We start from the raw sequence: 19,937 nt of genomic DNA, 5'->3' as shown, positions 1-19,937 counted from the left end.
CAAAGGAATTAAGATAAGTTAAACACTTATAATGAACCTTAGTTACAATTGGACAGTCCACGAGACGTCTCACACTGTGGACAAGACGTCTCTGGCACTTAGAAAAAGAATTGATACATCTCGAGTCGACTCATGACTGAGACGAGTCGACTCCCGCTGTAAGAGAGAAGAATATCTCAAATGTGCCAGTGCACGAGACATCTCCAACTGAGCACGAGTTGTCTCCAAAAACATCACTTTCTATGAAACAGAACGCGAGACGTCTTCCGATATACGTAAGCCGTCTCTCTTAGTAAAGACAGAAGACCGTTTTCAATAAAGCAGAACGTGAGACGTCTCCTGATATACATGAGCCGTCTCTCTCAAAAAAGATAGAAGGCCGTTTTCAAAGAGGCAGAATGCGAGCCGACTCCAGAGTGTCACGAGCCGACTACAGAGTGTCACGAGCCGACTGCCGCAAAAATGACAGAAAGCGATTATTGAAGAGCCCGATCATGAGCTGACTCCCAACAGGTGTGAGACGTTTCCTACCTTAGGCGAGCTGTCTCCTAGAATACCCGAGTCGACTCCAAAACTGTTGGCACTCCAACGATTAGTTTGTCAGAAATCCAGAAATGATAGAACGACTCTTTTCCTCCTCTAATGGCTAGTTTTATGGAAAATAGGCTATAAGAAGGCATTCTTAACCATTCTTCAGAAAAAAGGAATCAGCATTAAAGTGCATTAAAAGAGAAGAACAATCTTTGAGCTTTTGAGTGGGATTTCAAGTCAAAAGAGAAAAGAGCTTCAAAGAGAGATATTTGTGTTCTTCTCAACTTTCAAGCTATGTGATCCTCAAGCATTTCGAGCAATCTGAGGAGGATCAAGAGAGAAAGAAGCCAAACTCTTCAGCTGCCTTCGTTCCAGGCTTTTTCTCTCATTTCATAGTTTATATTTGCTATATCTGCTTAGTTTAAGAAGCTTGTACTTTGTTTAAATTTTTTTTCTCCATATCTTGTAACTTGAGTCATTCAGAGGATTGAATCAAGGGGTTAAGGCTTTATCCAAGCTCGTGACTTGGACTGTATTCAACCAAGGTTGGTTGAGGTTTGGTTTTAAGTTGGTGATCCAGGAAAAACCAACTGGGTTCGTTGTGATTCCGGTAAAACAACGAGTTGGGTTGGGAACTCGCAAAACAACCGAGCTATAATATGAGGATTATAGTGAAATCCCAAGTGAAGCTTGGGAAGTGGACGTAGGAGCAAAAGTTAGCTCCGAATCACTATAAAACTTTGTGTGTTTGTGTTATAAATTATTTATCTTTCCTTCTTTACTGCATTTTCATTATTGCTTAAGCTTAAAATCAAGAAAGCTTTCACTAAGTAGAAAAAGAATAGCATAATTTTTAAAGACCCAATTCAACCTCCCCTCTTGGATTGTCTTCTGGGCAACAAGTGGTATCAGAGTAGGTGCTCTAGTTTTAATTGTTGACCTAACCATCAAGAGTAAAAGTTTAGATGGCAACCTCCTTTGGATCTTCTCTAGCTGAAGGCCAATCCACCAATAGGCCTCCTTTGTTCAATGGAACAAATTATACCTATTGAAAAGCAAGAATGAGAATTTTCATTCATGCACAAGATTATGACATTTGGAGCATAATTATTAATGGACCACACATCCCCACACATATAATAGATAATGTAGTTATTTCCAAATCTGAGAGAGATTGGAATGACAATGATAGAAAATTGGCCCAACTTAATGCTAAAGCTATGAATGTATTATATTGTGCTTGAGATGCAAATGAATTTAATAGGATCTCTACTTGTATTTCTGCCAAAGAAATATGAGATAGACTTGAGGTTACCCATTAGGGTATCAATCAAGTAAAAGAATCTAAAATAAACATGCTGGTACATAAATATGAATTATTTAAGATGGAACCCACTGCCATATTTATAAGATTCACTGACATAATCAATGGTTTGAAAAGTTTGAAAAAATCTTATACTAACAATGAACTTGTCAGGAAGATTCTTTGGTCTCTACCTCAGTTATGGGAAGCCAAAGTGACTGCAATTCAAGAAGCTAAAGATCTCAGTACGCTTCTACTCAAAGAGCTTCTTAGATCTCTAATGACGCACGAGCTGACCATGAAGCAGCACAATGAGGAAGAAGCATCAAGAAAAAAAGTGATAGCGCTAAAGGTCACTACTCAAAAGGAATATGAGGGCGACAATGAAGAAGAAGAAGACAATGATGTGGCACTCCTAGCAAGAAAATTTAATAAATTTATGAGGAGAAGGAAGTCACACTTCAAGAGAAATCCCATGGTTAGAGGGGAATCAGAAAAAGAAAAAAAAGAAGGAACCTATGATATGCTATGAGTGTAAGAAACCTAGACATTTCAAGCATGAGTATCCTCCACTAAAGAAAATATTTAAGAAGAAGAAGAAGACATTTATAGCAACGTGGAATGATAGTGATGAGACATCATTCGAAGATGAACCTCAAGAAATGGCTAACCTTTGTCTTATGGCACATGAAAATGAGGTAACATCTGAACCCTTCTTGAACTTTACGTTTGAAGAATTACAAAATATTTTTCATGAACTAATTGATGATTATAGAAAACTTGGAATGAAAAACAAAGAATTGAAAGCTGTAAATCAAACTCTTATTGATCATTCTGAAAAACTTGATAAAGAAAAAGAATGTTTAATCAATGAAACTCAAAAACTAAAACCTAAAAAACTGACCTTAGCAAAATAGAATAAAGACTTGAATAATGAAAATCAAAAGCTAAAGAAAGAAGTAGATAAATGCAAACCTATTGTAGAAAAGTTCACTTATAGCTTAGAAAAATTAGAAATAATTTTGAACAATCAAAGAACTGTTTTTAACAAAGCTGGTTTAGGTTATAAGCCAAATAAAAAATAAAAGCTTCTTAAAAACTTTGTTAAAGCAACTATAACTAAACCTAAAGAAGTAACATACTTTTGTTGTGGTAGATCTGGACATAAATTATATATTTGCAATCACAGAAAAATACCTAAAGATAATAATGAAAGAAAGTTTGGGTTCCAAAAGGAACCATTTATGTTGATAGGTATGTCTTGTGGCCAAAAAAACTAAAAGAAGCTGGTATCTTGATAGTGGCTGCTCAAGGCATATGACGGGTGACAAACATCAATTCTTCACCCTTGAAGCAAAGGAAGGAGGAGTAGTAACTTTTGGTGATAATGGCCAAGGTCGTATTATCAGTATTGGTAAAATTTAAATCACTCCCTCTACCTTTATAGATAATGTATTATATGTAAAGGGTTTAAAGCACAATCTCATTAGTATTAGTCAATTATGTGATAAAGGATCTAAGGTTTCTTTTGAAGCATCTCTATGCATTGTAACTAATCCCATTGATAGTGGCATCATCTTTATAGGACATTGATATGGTAATATATACATGATAAATCTAGATGATCTTGCTATGAGTAATCATTGTCTAGTTGCCACGGATGTTAAAGTTAATGAAGCTAGTTGGCTATGGCATCGAAGATTAAGTCATGCTAGTATAGATCTAATATCTAAGTTAATAAAAAAGAAATTAGTTAAAGGAATTCCTAAGTTAAATTTTGAAAAAGATAGAATATGTAAAGCATGTCAATTAGGTAAGCAAACAAAGAATTCTTTTAAATTTAAAAATATTGTTTCAACTTCTAGGCCACTAGAATTACTTCATATGGATCTTTTTGGACCTACTAGAACTACTAGTCTAGGAGGAAGAAATGTGGGCTTGTAATAGTAGATGATTTTTCTAGATTTACATCGGTACTATTTTTAGCACACAAAGATAAAACTTTTTTTATTATTTTAAAAATTCTATAAGAAAATTTTAAATGAGAAAGATACAACTATTATTTCAATTAGAAGTGATCATGACACCGAATTTGAAAATCATCAATTTGAAAATTTTTGCAATGAAAATGGAATAAATTACAATTTTTCAGCATTTAGGACACCTTAATAAAATGAAGTAGTAGAAAGAAAGAATATGACCTTAGAAAAAATGGTTCGTACTATACTATGTGAGGGCAATCTCTCAGGATATTTTTGGGTTGAAGCTGTAAACACAGCATGCTATATTTTAAATAGAGTTTCAATTAGATTAATCTTAAAAAAAATACCTTATGAACTTTGAAAATATAGAAAACCAAATATTAGTTATTTTCATGAATTTTACAGGTTCATAGAACTAGCCTATCAGAGTTTTCAATATAGAAGAGCGACTAGAAAAACTGTGGTATAAGTTATTTTAGATTAGAGTTTATTTAAATTGATGCATTATCTTAGACTAATATTGAAATTGTGAGACATTGTAGTTGAGTTAGTTAAAAAAATAAAGTTTACATATTATTAGTCAAATTATTTAGCTTCATATTTGTGATATTATGTTAAGATACCTTGCATGCTTATGGAGAGAGTTCTCTATGAGTATGCGGCGGTTGCTGCAACCCTCGGATCGTGATCTCGGGTCGGGGGCGTGACAGTACTACACTACTCTACATTATGAAATAATGCAAAACTATATTATGTTATACAATACACTTATAATCAAGGAGCAGTAAGATAATGCTAAATTATATTATAATTTACAAGTTTGCAATATTGTAATACAATATTATATTATATTATACTATGTTGTATTCTACTCTAATATATAAATTATAATATATGATAAAATTATACGATATACATAATAATAAAAGAATCCTAATATATATTTTAATTATATTGATATAAGGAATCATCTTTTTCATCTGTTTAATCCCATATAAATTAATGTCTCTTGCATAATTTCTTTCTTCGTCTCGCATCGCAGAGTTGACCCAATCGCTGAAAGAGATCTATCACTAGAGCTCTATAATGTTGCCGGGTTTTAAAAAATAAATAAATAATAAAACGGAGAGAGGGAGAGAGAGATCTCACTGTACACGGCTGTCGGTACAAAATGCTTCCTGGGTGAAACCCACCGCCCATATCCCTTCAAGGCTCTCGCAAACGAAACCCATGGGTATCAGAGGAAAGCAGAGGCGGTCCGCCGCCAGCCCTAGCGGCGGCGCTGAGCCCGCGGCCCCTCGGGACTGGGCTGTGCTCAACGATGCCCTCATCCTCCTCATCCTCGATCGTCTGCATTCCCTCCGCGACGTCTTCGTCTTCGCCGCCGTCTGCCGCACCTGGCGCGCCGTCTTCCTGCCCACCTTCTCCGCCCTCCTCCCCTCCCGCCCCCCTCTCCTCCTCCGCCCCGTTGGCACCCCCTTCCCTTCCGGCGTTCCCCGGCGCCGCCGTCTTCGTCCCGACCGATGCGATCTTCTCACCCCCACCGACCCCTCCGCCTCCTATCTCTCTATCGTCTCCCGGAGAGCTCTGTCTCACCCCTTCCTCGGTTACTCCTACGGCTTCCTCATCTTTGGCGGCAATCGCCCTTTCCTTGCCAACCCTTTTACCGGCGATGAGTTCTTCCCTCCCTTGCTCCCCAGCGAGCAACGCGCCTCCTTCCGCTGCGCCGCCCTGACGGCTCCCCTGTCCTCTCCCGACTCCAATCTCCTCCTGTGTAGCTCCCACTTCATCCTTCGCTGGCGGGCTGGGGATGCCCGCTGGTCTAAACACTATCTGGAATTGCAATATACACCCATCCACCAGATAATCACCTTCAATGGGCAGGTACTCGCTTTTCTTATAGATGAGAGGCTGTTTGTCATCGAGTTCTCTCCACGGTTCAGTATGAGGCAATTGGCGGTGCGATGGGCAGATGAAAGCGTCAAATTTTGGCTATCCGTACCTCCACTGCTGGTTGAATGTGATGGCCAGCTCCTCATGGTTCGGTTTTCCGCTCTGGAAGAGCAGATGTTCTTGTCGACTATCCAAATTTATCGGCTGGACTGGCCGAGAATGGTGTGGACACGAGTGCATACTTTGGGTGATTGGGCTCTGTTTGTGGACATTAGGGGGAAAAGCACGGCGTCGTGCTCCAACCCGAGTAGGTGGGGAGGGAATGCCGACTGCATCTACTGCACAGGGCCTAACTGTGACAATTGGGTTGTGCTGCCCCTGGACGGTGGAGTGGTCTCTACAACTGACCGGCAGTCCCCTTTCTTTGATAACCAATTTTCTTCTGTGGATATGCCTTCACCTGTTTGGATATACCCGAGTACGCTTTTCTGACTCTGATCTTGGTGATGACTCCATCTTCTTGGTGACATGAGTGAATTGGCTTCTTCTACATCTGTAAGGATGAAGTCATCTTACATCAAGTTGTTTTTTCTTCTTCTGCTGCTGTTATTGTTCTTCTTCATGAATAGTTATTATACTCATCGGTATTTCTAATATGTTGTCTGCTTTCTTAACTGAAAAGTGTTTATGACTGCTTTCAGATGACTTAATAAATTGAATCAGCATAAATGCAGTTGTTATCCTCTCCTCTTTATGCATACTCGGTGAGACTGTGGTATGGATTCTACAAATCCAACTACATTGGTCCAATTTCCATGCTAGCTTGTTTTGTAAAATGAGTCATATCTCTAGGAATTTTTGCCATGCATATTCTTGTATTGCCTCTGCTCACCAAGAATACTCTCCAACAATGTTCCTTCTGGATTACTTAGCATGAGCTTTTTATTGTTTAATCTAATGGTTGTATAGATTAAGGTGGTCTGATCAAGTTTAGTCCTAGTTGTAAGAAACTTCTGGATTTTGGATTGCATCCATTCATTCATGAGTTTTTATTATGCATTTTAAATTAGGTAGGAGTTGTCGGGTAACAAAGAAGGGCATTATCTTTTGTTTCTCATGACAATAATGATTGGAAAACAAGGTTTATAAAGTATGTTATGATTAGGGTCATGGTATGCCATACCGGCTCGAATCGGACAGTACGGCAGTATCCGGTACGGATGGCGTGCCGACATTCGGTTTGCTAAAAAAATGCTGTACCGTACCATAACGTACCAACATTGTGCTAGGTGACACCAGTATGGGGTCCTGTACCAAGACGGTGAACCTTGATTAGGATGGTTCATTTCTTTTAGAAAATTTTATCTACAGTACTTAAAAGAGAATATCAAAGACTATATACGCTCTAGTTTTTAAATACTATAATTGGACATTGTTGGAGTACAACTAGTGAAATGGGTGTAACTTTGCCAAACAATACTTTTATTGTGAGAGAAGCATGTCATATTCAAGCTTTGGGGCCAGTTTTAATGTTCTTCTTTCAAAACCCTTAGAGTTCATTATCCACTCTTTTGGGTCTTGTAAGACAATAAAATAAGTGGTTGAGTGCCAAACCATTTTTAAGAGAATAAATTTTGTTACTTTAGTTGTATTCAAACACTAATTATATTTTAGATGAAATGGTTTGTATTGACTATTTTTCTTGCTTTGGCAGTTCTACAAATTCTTGTCGCAGTTATAAATGGAGAATAAGCTTTATAAAGTGGGTGGTTTCCTTCCTAACTTTATACTACACATACACATGGCATCCCATAATTCCACAGAATTTTTTTGGTTGTGTAGATGCGATGAAATCTATTAGGAAGGGCACCAAGGATTTTGAATTCTGGAGGTACTTAATTTCTTTTGGGTTGCCATAATTTTAAGTTTTTTGTTTATATTAATTAGCAACGAGATGAGGGTGATTTGTGACCATACAAATATAATATAATTCAAGTGGTGGTTCATTTATGTTATAGATGCCCTAGAAAGATAAGAATAAAGTCGCTCTACAATGCATGTTATCAAATAGAATATAATTCACATGTGGATAGTATCTCAAATTTAGGGGTTTCTGGAGGCAACACAAGATGAAAATGGTTTAATGGATACTGCCAGAGATGGGTCAGATAGACTTAAATATGGATTGTTAAATGGATGATAAGATGGTTGGATGGATCTTATCCCATAGCATGCGCATGTAGAAAGATTAGCAATGGTTATTTACTACCAAATAGAAAAAAAGTCCATTGTGGTGTATTATGGCAGATGATCAAATGGTACATTGATCAGCTGATATGCCACACAATTCTAATTCACATCCAAGGCCAGCAAACTCAATGAGGAGAGATATCTCTGTTCTTGTTAATGTATTAGAAAAAGTGGATAAATAGCAGCTGCTTTAGCAGGTGCTATGTATCCAACATGGGCTACTAAAACATATCAATTCTTTTTCTTACCAAGTGTCACAGATCAATATTTTACATCAACATTATGCAAAAAGAAAATAAAAAAACCAATGGCAAATCTATAAAACATCATCCAACACCATAACATCATTGCAACATTCAGATATGTAAAAGTCCGCGATGCAATGACATAATATCATCATCCACGAAACATAATAACATCAATCATAAGATAAAGACATTCAAGATCACATAACATCAACCATAGAAGAAAAATATCCACAATCATATAAAGCAAACCACAGACAAAGTATCAACATGAATATATAATATACTTTTGCTAGAGTCTAAATAAAAAATCAAATGACGAATTGATAATTGACATCTCAACCTCCTTTAGAACATTAGAACTAGAGGTGTCTGAGTGATCCATCTGAACATATGGCTATTCCTCCTTTTTCTTCTCCTTCTTGTATGACTCCGATGTCTCAATTTCAATCACATCAATGTTGATGTTCTGATTCTTTGGTTTTTTTACTGTGAAGATGAAGCTGATCCAACATCTTTAGGTCTTGCTCTCTTTTTTGTGCACCTCTTAGGCTCACTCCAAGTCAAACCTCCACCATGAAAGACCTTCATCTCTAGGCTGATGTGCAAAAGAACCCTTCACCAACCATGCAACATCTTCATCATCATCATCATCAAAATCTTCCAGTACTATGGGATCTTTTTTCTTGTCCAAACTTTGTCTGCATGAGCCTTGCATTGATCTTGATAAAGACTAAGCCATTAGCAACCGCTATAGCAGGTTTGGCTTCTTGCCGGACATGTTGGCACCTTATATCCAAGTACCATATGGCGTGCATTGAATCTTACCATAGCTGGGTCCATTGGTGTCTTGGAGGATAGCTGGGTGTCTGAGTTGTTGCTCTGTAGGGTGCCGAACTTGTTTGATTCAGCAAAACTGGAGGGCTGCAGAGTCAGTGACTTGATCATCCCGGGGGAGAGCAGGTGGAATGAGGTGCAGATTAGGAAGGTCTTCGGGGAGCAGCTAGTGGAGAGGAGTATGTTCTAGACATTCTGCTGCCTATTCGGGGGATGCCGGATAGACTAGTATGGGCAGCCACAGGTAGGGCCAAGGTGCGGGCCACGGACCTACAAGCAGCAATTGGAGGGGGAGCTACCCGATAGCTAGATGGTGGATGGATTTGGAGGATGAATATTCACCCCCGAGTGGCCTTGTTTATATGAAAGGTGACTTGGGAGTGTTTGCCGACTAGGAGTGTTTTGGCTGGGAGACTCAAGATCGCCCTGTGCTGTGATTGGTGCCCTGATATGGAGGAGTCCATCAGCCATTTTCTGCTTGGGTGCCCGCGGGTAGTGCAGATATGGAGGAGGGCCTCCCCTCCCTTGCCCTAGTCCATCTGCTCTGCAGATGAGTTGCTGCACCAGATTTGGGATGCCATGAGGAGTCCTAGAACAACAGTGTGGGGTATCAGCTGGGCCTACTTGGCGTATTATATATTGCTCGACAGGAACTCCAGGGTCTTTGAAGATAAGTGGGTTCCTTCAAGGAGTATAGTGGAGAGAGTCTTTATCCAGGTCACTGAGCTCACGAAAGCTACTTTGGAGACTTTATCTGGGATGGCTGGGGACATCTGAGACTCTCACTTTGCTGTTACAGAGCCCAGATTCGTTTTTGTTTTTTTGGCCCCCTCACCCTCTGGCTATATCAAAGTGAACTTCGACGGCAATGCTGATGGTAATGGTGGTAGAGCGGGTGTGAGATTTGTGATCAGGAGCTATGATACTATACTGATTTTTGCTAGAGGGCGAAGTACTGGTGGACTAACAGCCATAGGGTTGGAGCTCAGGGCAGCATGAGAAGGCATCATCTATTTTAAGCGAGTTTTGGGGGCGGAGCGCATTGTCCTCGAAGGGGACTCAGTCTTGGTGATTGAGAGGTTACGAGGCGGGGGGCGAGGGGAGGGTGAAAGCCCTTTGCTCTATGACTTACTTCTGATAGTGGAGGACTGCAGCATCTTCCAGGCGGTACATGTGTACCGAGAGACGAATAGGGCGGCTGATTGGTCGCCTTCTTTGTTGCCCAGCATTCAGGAGAGGTCCTCTAGTCTTATTAAGAGGCCATCCTTACACCACTTCTTCATCTTCTTTCTCTTGATTTTGTTGGCTACACTAATGCTATAATGGCATGGACAGTTGTTGTACCAAAAAAAAAAATTCTTACCATAGCAGTTTTAGGCTGAAACTACAATAATAGCTACTATAACAACCATGTGACCTTGTTTTAACTAGTTGCTTATAACAATATTAGATGTTGGAAGAAGTGTTATGATGTGAGATGATTGATGTTGGGAAGTACAAATAGGTTAGGTAGATTGTTTTCCATTTGAGTGCAGACAATGTGGAAACTACAAAGCTGGTTGCTATCAGGGTCAACCTACTGCTAGTGATATGCGGAAGATAAGGTTGAGTCTTTTGCATTATCTATGGGAGATTAGTTGAATCATAAAGTTATATTTCCCACTGATTATTAGTTGACTGTTTGAAGGATTATTATTTTTCTCTTGTTGAGAGAGAGACACAGAGAAAGAGGGGTAAACTTAGATGTGGATTAGTTTGTAGGGTATGGTTGACATCCAGAAACTGAAGCATTCTTTGTTGCTTTTTGCTATTGAAGTTGGATTGCCTTGCCATTAGAGACGGTTGGCGAGGAGTCTCGGTGATTTGTAAATAATTTTTTGCTTATAGGCTCAATTATTTAGTGAAAAGAAACTTGCAGTAATTTTATACAAAACATGGGTTTCTAGTAGGCTTTAAAATGAATTTAAAATTATATTGTTAGAACTTTAAATTAATATGGATCTAGCTTTAGGGATGCAACTACGGTCTGTTGTGCTGATACCGGGCATCGTATGGGTTGCCTAGTAGCACGCGTCGATACGGGCCTGCGCCATACTGTGCCGGGCGAATGCAGACCGTGGGAGTGAGAAAAAGAGAGAGGAGGCCGATGAAGGCTGTTGGAGGCCTCCCACCTGCCCGAGCGTCGGCATCCAGCGGCCTCCGCCACCCTCTGCCGGGCTCCCTCGCTCTCTCTCCCTCCCTCCTTCCCTTGGTCGCTCTCTCTTTTCTTCTCTTTCCTTCTCCTTCCCCCCCTCCGGCGATTGCGTCTCAGTATCATTGCCGGAACCGTCTCGGTCCGCCACCGGTACAGCTTGGGACGCCCCAAATCGGATGGTTCGGGACGGTTCTGCCGACCTTGGATGCAACTATATCAACATTGCTAACTTCAATAATTTTATAGTAGAATTCATAGGATATATAGTAATGTAGAAAACTTAAATGTATGGATTTTCTTTTCAAAAGTCCAATGATAAACATCATTAACTGTATTTGCACGCAAGCAAGATTAAGTAAAGTTCCAGCAATTTGTCCAAGCATGTCTGCAAGATTCATTAAACTAGAAAGAATATGAATTTTTTTAGTAATACACATAGGCTAGTTGAAGGGGCCAGATTGCATTCCTATGTAGGCATTCACATGCAAGGTTATAATGCAATCTGATAGTGAAACAAAAGTTGACTGTTCTTTTTTTTGGTATTTTCACAAAAAACATCCTAATTTTGGTAAATGTTGGGATGGATGTGTCACCAAGTTGTTAGGAATTTTTTTTTAGCTGTTTTAATATCTCTCATTCTATATATGGAACTGTGGGATTCTGAATTTTACATTCTGGGAATATTTTTTGAGATCGGTTACTTGGTTTTTTTCAGAGTCAGAGTTTATGTTTAAAACAAGTCATAAAATGGCACAAAATTGTCTGTTAGATCTGGCTCCAAAAAAAACATGATACATGAAATTATTGGATGAATGAGAGATTTGTGATTGGTTAGGTTCAGCCCCTTATATCCCTCTTTCTCTTTTCTATTTTTTGTTCTTTTGCTTCTTCTTTTTCCAAATGTAATTTCAATTCTTTCTTTGATTTTGTTTTTTAACGTTATCTTTCAAATAATCATCTTTTTTCTGTTAAGAAAATCTGCATGCACTGTTTGCTGAATTCCACTTATACGTCATTAGAATATTTTTCCTCTTATCCTTCCCTTATCATATCTCTAGGAAAGGTTTTTTTGAATCATGATTTGATCATAAAAGCCAAAATTTCCCTCTTCTATCTTATTCCGAAAAACTAGATAGGGGGCAAAATTTTTAATCTTAAACCTAGGTTAAACTCATCATAGGACTTTCATGCATATGTAGAAAATTCTTGATTTGTATGACATCAATTTGGTATCCAAGCTAAATGGTCCTGCTCATTTATTTTCTTTTCCTTGATCTTATTTCTATTCTATTCGTTTCTTTCCCCTTTCACTATGTTATCCACTGAGTTAAGTTTCAAGACGGATGTTCTCCATCAGCATGTTAAATATGAGAGATTTTGGCAGATGAATGATAATATGGCATTTAGCAAAAGTAAACTTGCATTGGCAAAGGCTATGTTGCAATCAATTGCCACAGCCTGAGGCATTGGACAATGCATCGATAGTTATATCACCTCCAACTTTCAATCATCAAGTTTCAGAAAATCTCTTTCGGCATAACCACAAATCCATCTATATAAATGAACATGAATCAAAAGTGTTATAGATCAAGACTCGTTTGACAAGAATCATGGGATCAAAGATTTGCACATCAAAAGTAAGGCAAGCGATCTTGCTTCACACCAAGAGACTACAGTTGATGTTGCCCCACATCTAGAGAGTCTAGACGAGAAGAGTGAAAGCCTTGAAGATGCAGCTACAGAGCACTTCCTAATTGATAAAGGCATGGACCACCATTGATCGAGGGTTGTAATTGTATCAAATGTTCTTTGTTGATCTATTCCTTTCTGATTTTGTTGATCAGCAATGAACATTTGAGTGATCAAAAGTTTCATTTTTGTTAATCAATGGGAACTAGAAGAACCAACTGATGGAGTGATTACAAGAAGGTCTCAACTTGGTCTCCATCAGAGAGCATGAGGAAATAAATCAGCAAGATGATCTCGAGGGTGAGATGCATGCAGTGGAAGGGAATGATAGAGAAGAAAAAAATAGTTGACTATGTTTTCTTGTATTTTTGTAACTTTTATTTAAGTAGTGTTAAGTAGGTTTTATAGAAGATTTTAGAATTCTATTTAAGTTTGATTGGTGTTAAGGGTCAAGAATTACGTATATGTTGGGTTGGATAAGTCATAAAGTTGTATAGTTCAATTGGAATTGTAGCATTTACTGGTATCCAATTACAAGGGATTGTGTTAGGGGAAAGGGGGAACGAGAGGGAGGGAGCAGGGGTTTGAAATAGTGGTAAGTTGAAGGTCTATTTGATAGGTAGGGTAGATTTGCCTTTCGACGTCCTCATGCGGCATTTCTTTAAAACATGGAGCTTGATGCAACTCTTGTAGGTAAATGGTGATGGTTTGGGGTGGCTGAAACGAGTCATAACTTGTGAAAGACGAATTTTGAAGTATTGGTCTTTTGGTGGGTTTGAGAGCCTGAATGTTGGCACCAAGTGGTCTTAAGCTAAAATTTAGTAAGGCCAGCATGATGGAGGATATGGTCCAAGTAGGGGTAGTGGGATATGGTTTTTGAGGAATTTTCTGCAAAACCTTTAAAAATTTTTGGTGTAAAATTGTTATGGAGTTGGATTTGGTTCTCACAGGCAATCTATAGTGGAGGTTTGGTATGGATGAGAAGAGCACATCTTGCCATGATATGAAATTCTAGATGGATATATGGGTGGGGATTTGAAGCTTTGTGGTTTATGAGGAGTTTTAAGTTTGGGTGACCTGGATGTGTGTTCAAGTCTTTGTGAACGTTCTTAGGTGTAAGGTGGAGGGTCAGTGGGATATATGGTTTGGGTGATTGTAGTGTGGTGGTTTGTTTCTATTGATTCTCTTGCTATGTTATGTAAGATTTCCTGTGGTAGAGTTTTTTTTTTTTGGACATGACAGGACCTTATGAGTTTGAGCAAGTAAAGTTGAGGAAGAAAATTCTTGGGCTTGTTCAGAATAAGGATAAAAATATGGTGTGCCACACTTGTGTCAGTCATGAGCTAGTATGGTATCGTATGTTACCATGCTATACTAGTTACATCACATCGCATGGTTCATATGAGAATGCAGCTGCAAATAAACCAATCTAGTCAGGAACAACTGAAGCTCTGCTCAATAATTGGCTTGGTTGAGATTGTTCAACTATGAAATAAGCCTGGCTCAAACATCATCTAAAGCTTGATTAACACGAGCCGAGCTTGGAAATTTTGGGCTCATAAAAGTAAAAAGAAGTTCAAGATCAACTTGATAAAAAGTTTGTTCGATTAACTATTGAACCAATCCTGAACATATATTCTTAAGGTCGTCTCGAGTTCGACTACTTTCAAATAACAAGATGAAATCAAGCTCAGATCATTTGCACCCTAAAGAAAAATTGTAAGGCCTGGTCTGTTGGTTGGTCTGGCCATGAACCAACCTAGAAGAGTTGGAGCCATGTTTGAACAGGGAATCCAAGTTGGAGGAGACCGACTCTTGCTCCTTCGTGAACTCTGTTGGAGGGTAGGAAAACCCTAGCCTCCTCTTCCATAGAAGCCTCCTCCCACTCCTAGGTTTGGCACCTCCCAAAACACTTGCATATCTTCCAAATTCTCTTGTGATGCCACTGCCTTTACTCGCAATGTCGCAACGCGATACCTTATTGGAGACGAGGTAATCGACACCTTCACCTCTTCTATTTTCTCTCTCTGCATCTACCTTGTCAAGAGCTTTAGCAGCTGGCTATAATTCATCGACGAGTTGCCAGATTCCACCCCTTTCTATACCCTTATTTTGCGGCACCTCCTCTATCTCGAAACAAGGTACCTGTTTCGAATCATTATATCTCTCTCTTCCCTCTCCCACTGTACGGGTCTCTATGGCGGATGCTGAAGCTCAGCTGCTAGAGAGCAAATTATGTGTTGACCTAACACCGAGCTCCTATCCATGGATTCTTCTGTTCTACGGCTGAACACCTTGTTTCTCCATCTCCTTTTTTTCTCTTGATTTCCACTGTCACATGCTGCCAGGACCTCCAACCATTGCTCACCAACACCGCCACGAAACCACCTCCACATCCTTCCTCTCCATCTTCTCAAAGAAGGCCATGAAGACCCCTCACTCTTTCTTCTCTCTTTTCCTTTAAAAGAAAAGAGAAAATCTCTTGTTTTCCTCTCATGACCTCTCTCTCCCTAATTCTCTCTCTATTTCTCACTCTCTTACCGGTTTTCTCTCTCCCTCATGTCTTCTCTCTCTCTCTCTCTATTTTTCTATCTCTAGCCCTAGTGGGACACCCACATACCCTGAATCCTCTCTGTCTTTCTCCTTTTTATTTTTCTCTCTCACGATTGAAGGCTGACAATATCCACTTCTATTATTAAAGCCTTCCACCTCGCTAGAGCGTTAGACTCAGGGTCAAGCCATATATCCGAGGTAACCACTATGAAATTTATTTTGTAGTTTTTTTTGGATTGAATCCCTAGATACGCTTAGGATCAGAGTATTGATAAATCCTAGAGGTAAAGCCATAGATGTGTAGATCTGGGGCTACGTGTTGCGAACCCCGCTTCGCCGAGTCAAATTTCAGCCAGAACAAGCGAGGCCAACCTTGCCCAAAGCCAAGAATCGGGCCAACTCCGTTGCTTGGAGGCTTGGCCGAGCCTTGGCCAAGCATGGCAGCAGCCGACCCGACCCCGCACAAGTCCTTCACAGCGCCCACGCGAGGTTCGGGGCCATCAGCCACGACTGCACCAGCGCGCGGCCAACCGCGCACCTACATGGCCACAACCAGCGCGCGGCCCTCCGCTCGTGCACCAGCCCGCGCGCGCCCAACCGCGCGCGCACCAGCCCGCGCGCGCCGCGCGGACCTCCGCCGGCGCGACCAGTAGCGCGTGGCCCGCCACGCGCACACTTGGCCATATCCAGGCGTCCGCACCCGACTGTAGCAGCATGCGCGTGCAAGGCAACCCGCCAGTGTGCACCAAACCTCGCCGAAGCACGCTTGGCACTCTGCGCCTGCACGCAACCGATGACCACAGCCTGAGTGCGCGGCCAACCGCACGCCCGAGCCACTGCAGCAGCAGTCCAATGTGTGCGAGCCAAGCCTAGCAATGCCCGCGCACGTCCAAGCAAGGGCGGACCCCCGCCCACTTGAGCAGACCCCGGCACACAATCGAGCGACCTCACCACGCATGGAAGGGGCTGGTGCACAGCCAAGGCGCCCACCTGAGTTGCGCCAACACTCGGCACACATGTAGCAGCCACAAGTTGCTGCAAGTACACCAAGGATGGGCACAACCACGAGAGGTGACAAAGGGCACCAACCCATGCGCGCACACCTGAGTACGCGTGCACGGGAGAGAGGTCTAGCAGCACCGAAAGGCAAGGCAAGGCATGCACCAGCATTCAATCACGCCCAATCAAGGCAGCCGAGCCAAAGGATAGCGCCCAGATTTAGCCACATCAAAACAGTCCTTAAAAGGCTAAGTCCAATTGCAGTAGCGTGCATCCAATCAAGTCCAATCCAAGAGGGCATGCCTCAGCCAAATGCCATCCAAGGGGCCACGCGCCAGCAAGCACAAACGCCCCCACATGCCGAACATAGCAACCATGCAACCTAGCAACATGCGCACGGGCGGAATCCATGCAAATCAGCCTATGTTCGGCCAAGCTCGATCACATTGGCACTTGGCAAATCAAGCACAAACCAAGGGGCAGCACATCAACCAGCACATGCGTCACATGTGCGCCCAACCAGCAAAGAAGGAAAGAAGACCCCCACAGGCAGCGCTCAGCCAAGATAGCAGGCCGAGCCACATGGCACAAATCCAAGCAAGGGGCCAAAGAAAGAAAGAGCACATGTAAAATGCGAGGAGTCCGCGGACTCTTCCATAGCGATCTGGCGAGCAAGAGCATGGGCGGCCAAGATGCAGCAGGCCGCCAAATGAAGGGAGCGCAAGGGGACAAGTCAGCGAGCTGCGGGAGGACAATTGCTAGATCCACATTCCGGCCAACCAGGATCCGCGTCCCGGCCAACCAGAACGCGTGTCCTAGTCAGCCCGGGAGCTCAATCCAGCAAGTTACCAAATCAGCCAACCGTGGACACATGGCAGCACCCGCACGGGACGCGCCTCGGCCTACCGAGCAATGCATCCCGGGCGTTCATCAAGCCTAGCGATTTCAGCACATGGCCGCAAGGAATCATATTCAAATGGATCCCCTTGTGGCTGATTAAGAATAGCTTTGAAATTTGAATTGCTTTCCGCCAATAAGCTGATTTCAGCACATGGGCATTAGGCCTATATAAAGGAGCCATTAGGGCCCTTCCAAGGCATTCTTTTGATCATCTATTTTCAGCATTGTAAAGGGTTTTCCCTTAGGTCCCTTAGGTGGAAATTTCGGCCGCAAGGCTTGGGCTAGTATAGGATACATCAATCCCTACTAGATTAGTGGCTAGTGAGGGATCCTTATGTTTCTTCATTTGATTGGGCTAGTAGAGATCCTTGAATGCTCTACTAGAATTTTCTTTTTTTTGTTTGTTCTTTGTTCTTTGTTCATCAATTTGAGAGTTGAATCCATTAAGTTTGCTTTATTGATTGCCTTTGTAATTGGGTGATTCAACGAACATTATCTATAAATCGGTCCAAACCATCCACCATCGCTAGGGCGGACGCCAAGGAGCGACGGCAAGGGCTTGGTGCGGGGCTTGGGACCGTGAGCCCCCATCACTACGACCCTAATTTAGGAACATCTTAGGATGTGGAATCCTAAAAGGGTGTCGCAATCATGTGGAATCTTTGGACTTTAGGGAGTGTAATTAGGGTTGAGAATGAAGGCCTTATTTTTGATGTATTTATTTTAGGCCTTAAGTAATCTTATCAGAAAGACTACTGGATCTTGTTAACTTAGATTTTTGTGAGTGCCTTTATCACCCTATTGTTTTTCATGCATTTATATAAATTTTTTAGAAAATTTATTTTGAAAACTTGTATCTTGATCAACATGCTTTATCCTAGTTGGAAGTATGTATCTATAATTTGAAATAATAGTAGTTTTGAAATTATACCTTATATAGAGTTATTTATAAAATGTTATGAAAATAAATATTATTATGCATGATTTACACTGCATAAGATTTGATTTCAAAATATAGATCAAGCATATAATGTATTATGTGAGCATGACCATCAGCATAATGATTGATTTGCACGATGGAAATGTTTGAAATGGCATATTAAACCCTATTTTGGAAACACATGGACATTTGGAAGAATTATGCTCACTATATGACTGAAAAAAACTGGTTTTGGAATGTATTTAGTGGTTACTCTCTAATCTGACGGTGATTTGGGCCTAGTCAATGGGGCTAATCATTGGCCACATGTGTTTCGAAACTAGTCTCTTTTGGGCCTAACTATTTGGAGTTGATCAAGGGTATGTTTAAAGCTAGTTTCTTTTAGGCTTAGTCAGTTAGTGCTGATCGTTGGCGTATGCTGATTGCTAGTGTTTTATGTTTTTAGGAGCTAGTCTTTTTTGGGCTTTGTTACGAGACTAGTCATGGACATGTGATTTAGAGCTAGTTCCTAATAGGCCTAGCCAGTCGGGGCTGATCACTAGCATATACCAATCACTACCGTATTATATTTTTAAGTGCTAGTCTCTTTCAGATCTTACTATGGGGTTGATCATGCCCATAGCGGCTAAGATTGAGAGAAGATAAAAAATTGTAATTGCTTTATTAAAAATTTCATAGAAGGGGTTTTGTCCATAAGATGCATCGAAAACTAGTTTTTATACCAGTATTTTGACAGGTTAAAAACATCTGCATGTTGGTTGTAGATTTTCTTGTTGAAAATTTACCAAGTTAGATTCTATTACAATTTATTATGATGTCTGGTACTATTTGAACATTTTTTTGTTTATGTATATACAAATGCTTGATCCAACTAGGGGTGTAGATTTAACTTAATGGAATATTAGCTCACTTTTTTTTTCTGTCCTTTTTCTAGATTTGGAGTATAGCATGGACTGGACTGGGCAGCATGCTGGAGAGAGTAGGGACTAGTTGCAGGTTCTGCTTAAGTAGATTTGAATCAAATTTATGTAGTGGTTTGGAACTATGTTATGAGAAATCTCTGCATTTTGTTCATATGGTTTTCAAATTGTCAAAGTTTGGTAATTTAAATTTTATGGTAGAATGTAGAAATGCTCTAAATGCTCCTACCTATTCATTATTATTCGGAGACATATATTTTGAAATTAGAAATTTATTTGGCAGGCCTTGCATGTCTTGTGAGGCCAAATATTATGGGGAGTGCGGCTGTTTGTCACATGCCGGCTCGTATCATTGGGTCAGGGATAAAAATATTCATACTGCCTCCTAATGGTCTATGCCAATTGGCGCTGACTGATATGTGCGACGGGTGATATGTAGAGTGGTGGAGCCAAAAGGTAATGGTGGGACCACAGCCCTTAGCCCTTCTTCTCCACCTTACCATCCACAAACCAATATTGCCTTTTTGGCACTAATTTGATTTATTTTTTTGCTTGTAAGGAAAAGAAGGGGAAAAAGCCCCTCTCCATCCTAATCGATTCTCAATCCTATCCTCTCATCTCCAATTTTCGCCATTTCAAATTTGTCCTTTCTCATAATTGTAAACTTATTCCAACTCGTCAAGTTAGAAAGCGAGTGGTCC

General features: G+C 40.8%; 1 protein-coding gene across 7 annotated transcripts; it reads left to right on the top strand.

Annotated features, from left to right (window-relative positions):
* Positions 1-4,961: 4,961 nt before the first annotated feature.
* LOC103723243 (uncharacterized) lies at positions 4,962-19,549 on the top strand. 7 transcript variants are annotated; one of them, XR_003382876.3, is made up of 5 exons: positions 4,987-6,264; positions 6,411-6,484; positions 7,424-7,471; positions 7,552-7,600; positions 19,251-19,484. XR_003382876.3 is itself a non-coding variant. In XM_026800019.3 (2 exons), the coding sequence occupies exons 1-2, from the start codon at positions 5,047-5,049 to the stop codon at positions 19,304-19,306; spliced, it is 1,197 nt and encodes a 398-aa protein (XP_026655820.2). In that variant the 5' UTR covers positions 4,979-5,046; the 3' UTR covers positions 19,307-19,500. The 7 variants fall into 7 exon arrangements, 1 of the variants encoding a protein (XP_026655820.2); XR_003382870.3 differs by lacking the exon at positions 6,411-6,484 and having other exon boundaries at positions 4,984-6,187; XR_003382877.3 differs by lacking the exon at positions 6,411-6,484 and having other exon boundaries at positions 19,251-19,500.
* The last annotated feature ends 388 nt before the right edge of the window (positions 19,550-19,937 follow it).

This window comes from Phoenix dactylifera, chromosome 18, assembly GCF_051530095.1.
Source record: "Phoenix dactylifera cultivar Ajwa chromosome 18, Ajwa_hap1_PhDact_Kaust_v1.1, whole genome shotgun sequence".
Lineage (NCBI taxonomy): Eukaryota > Viridiplantae > Streptophyta > Magnoliopsida > Arecales > Arecaceae > Phoenix > Phoenix dactylifera.
This window is presented reverse-complemented; position numbering and strand designations above follow the sequence as displayed.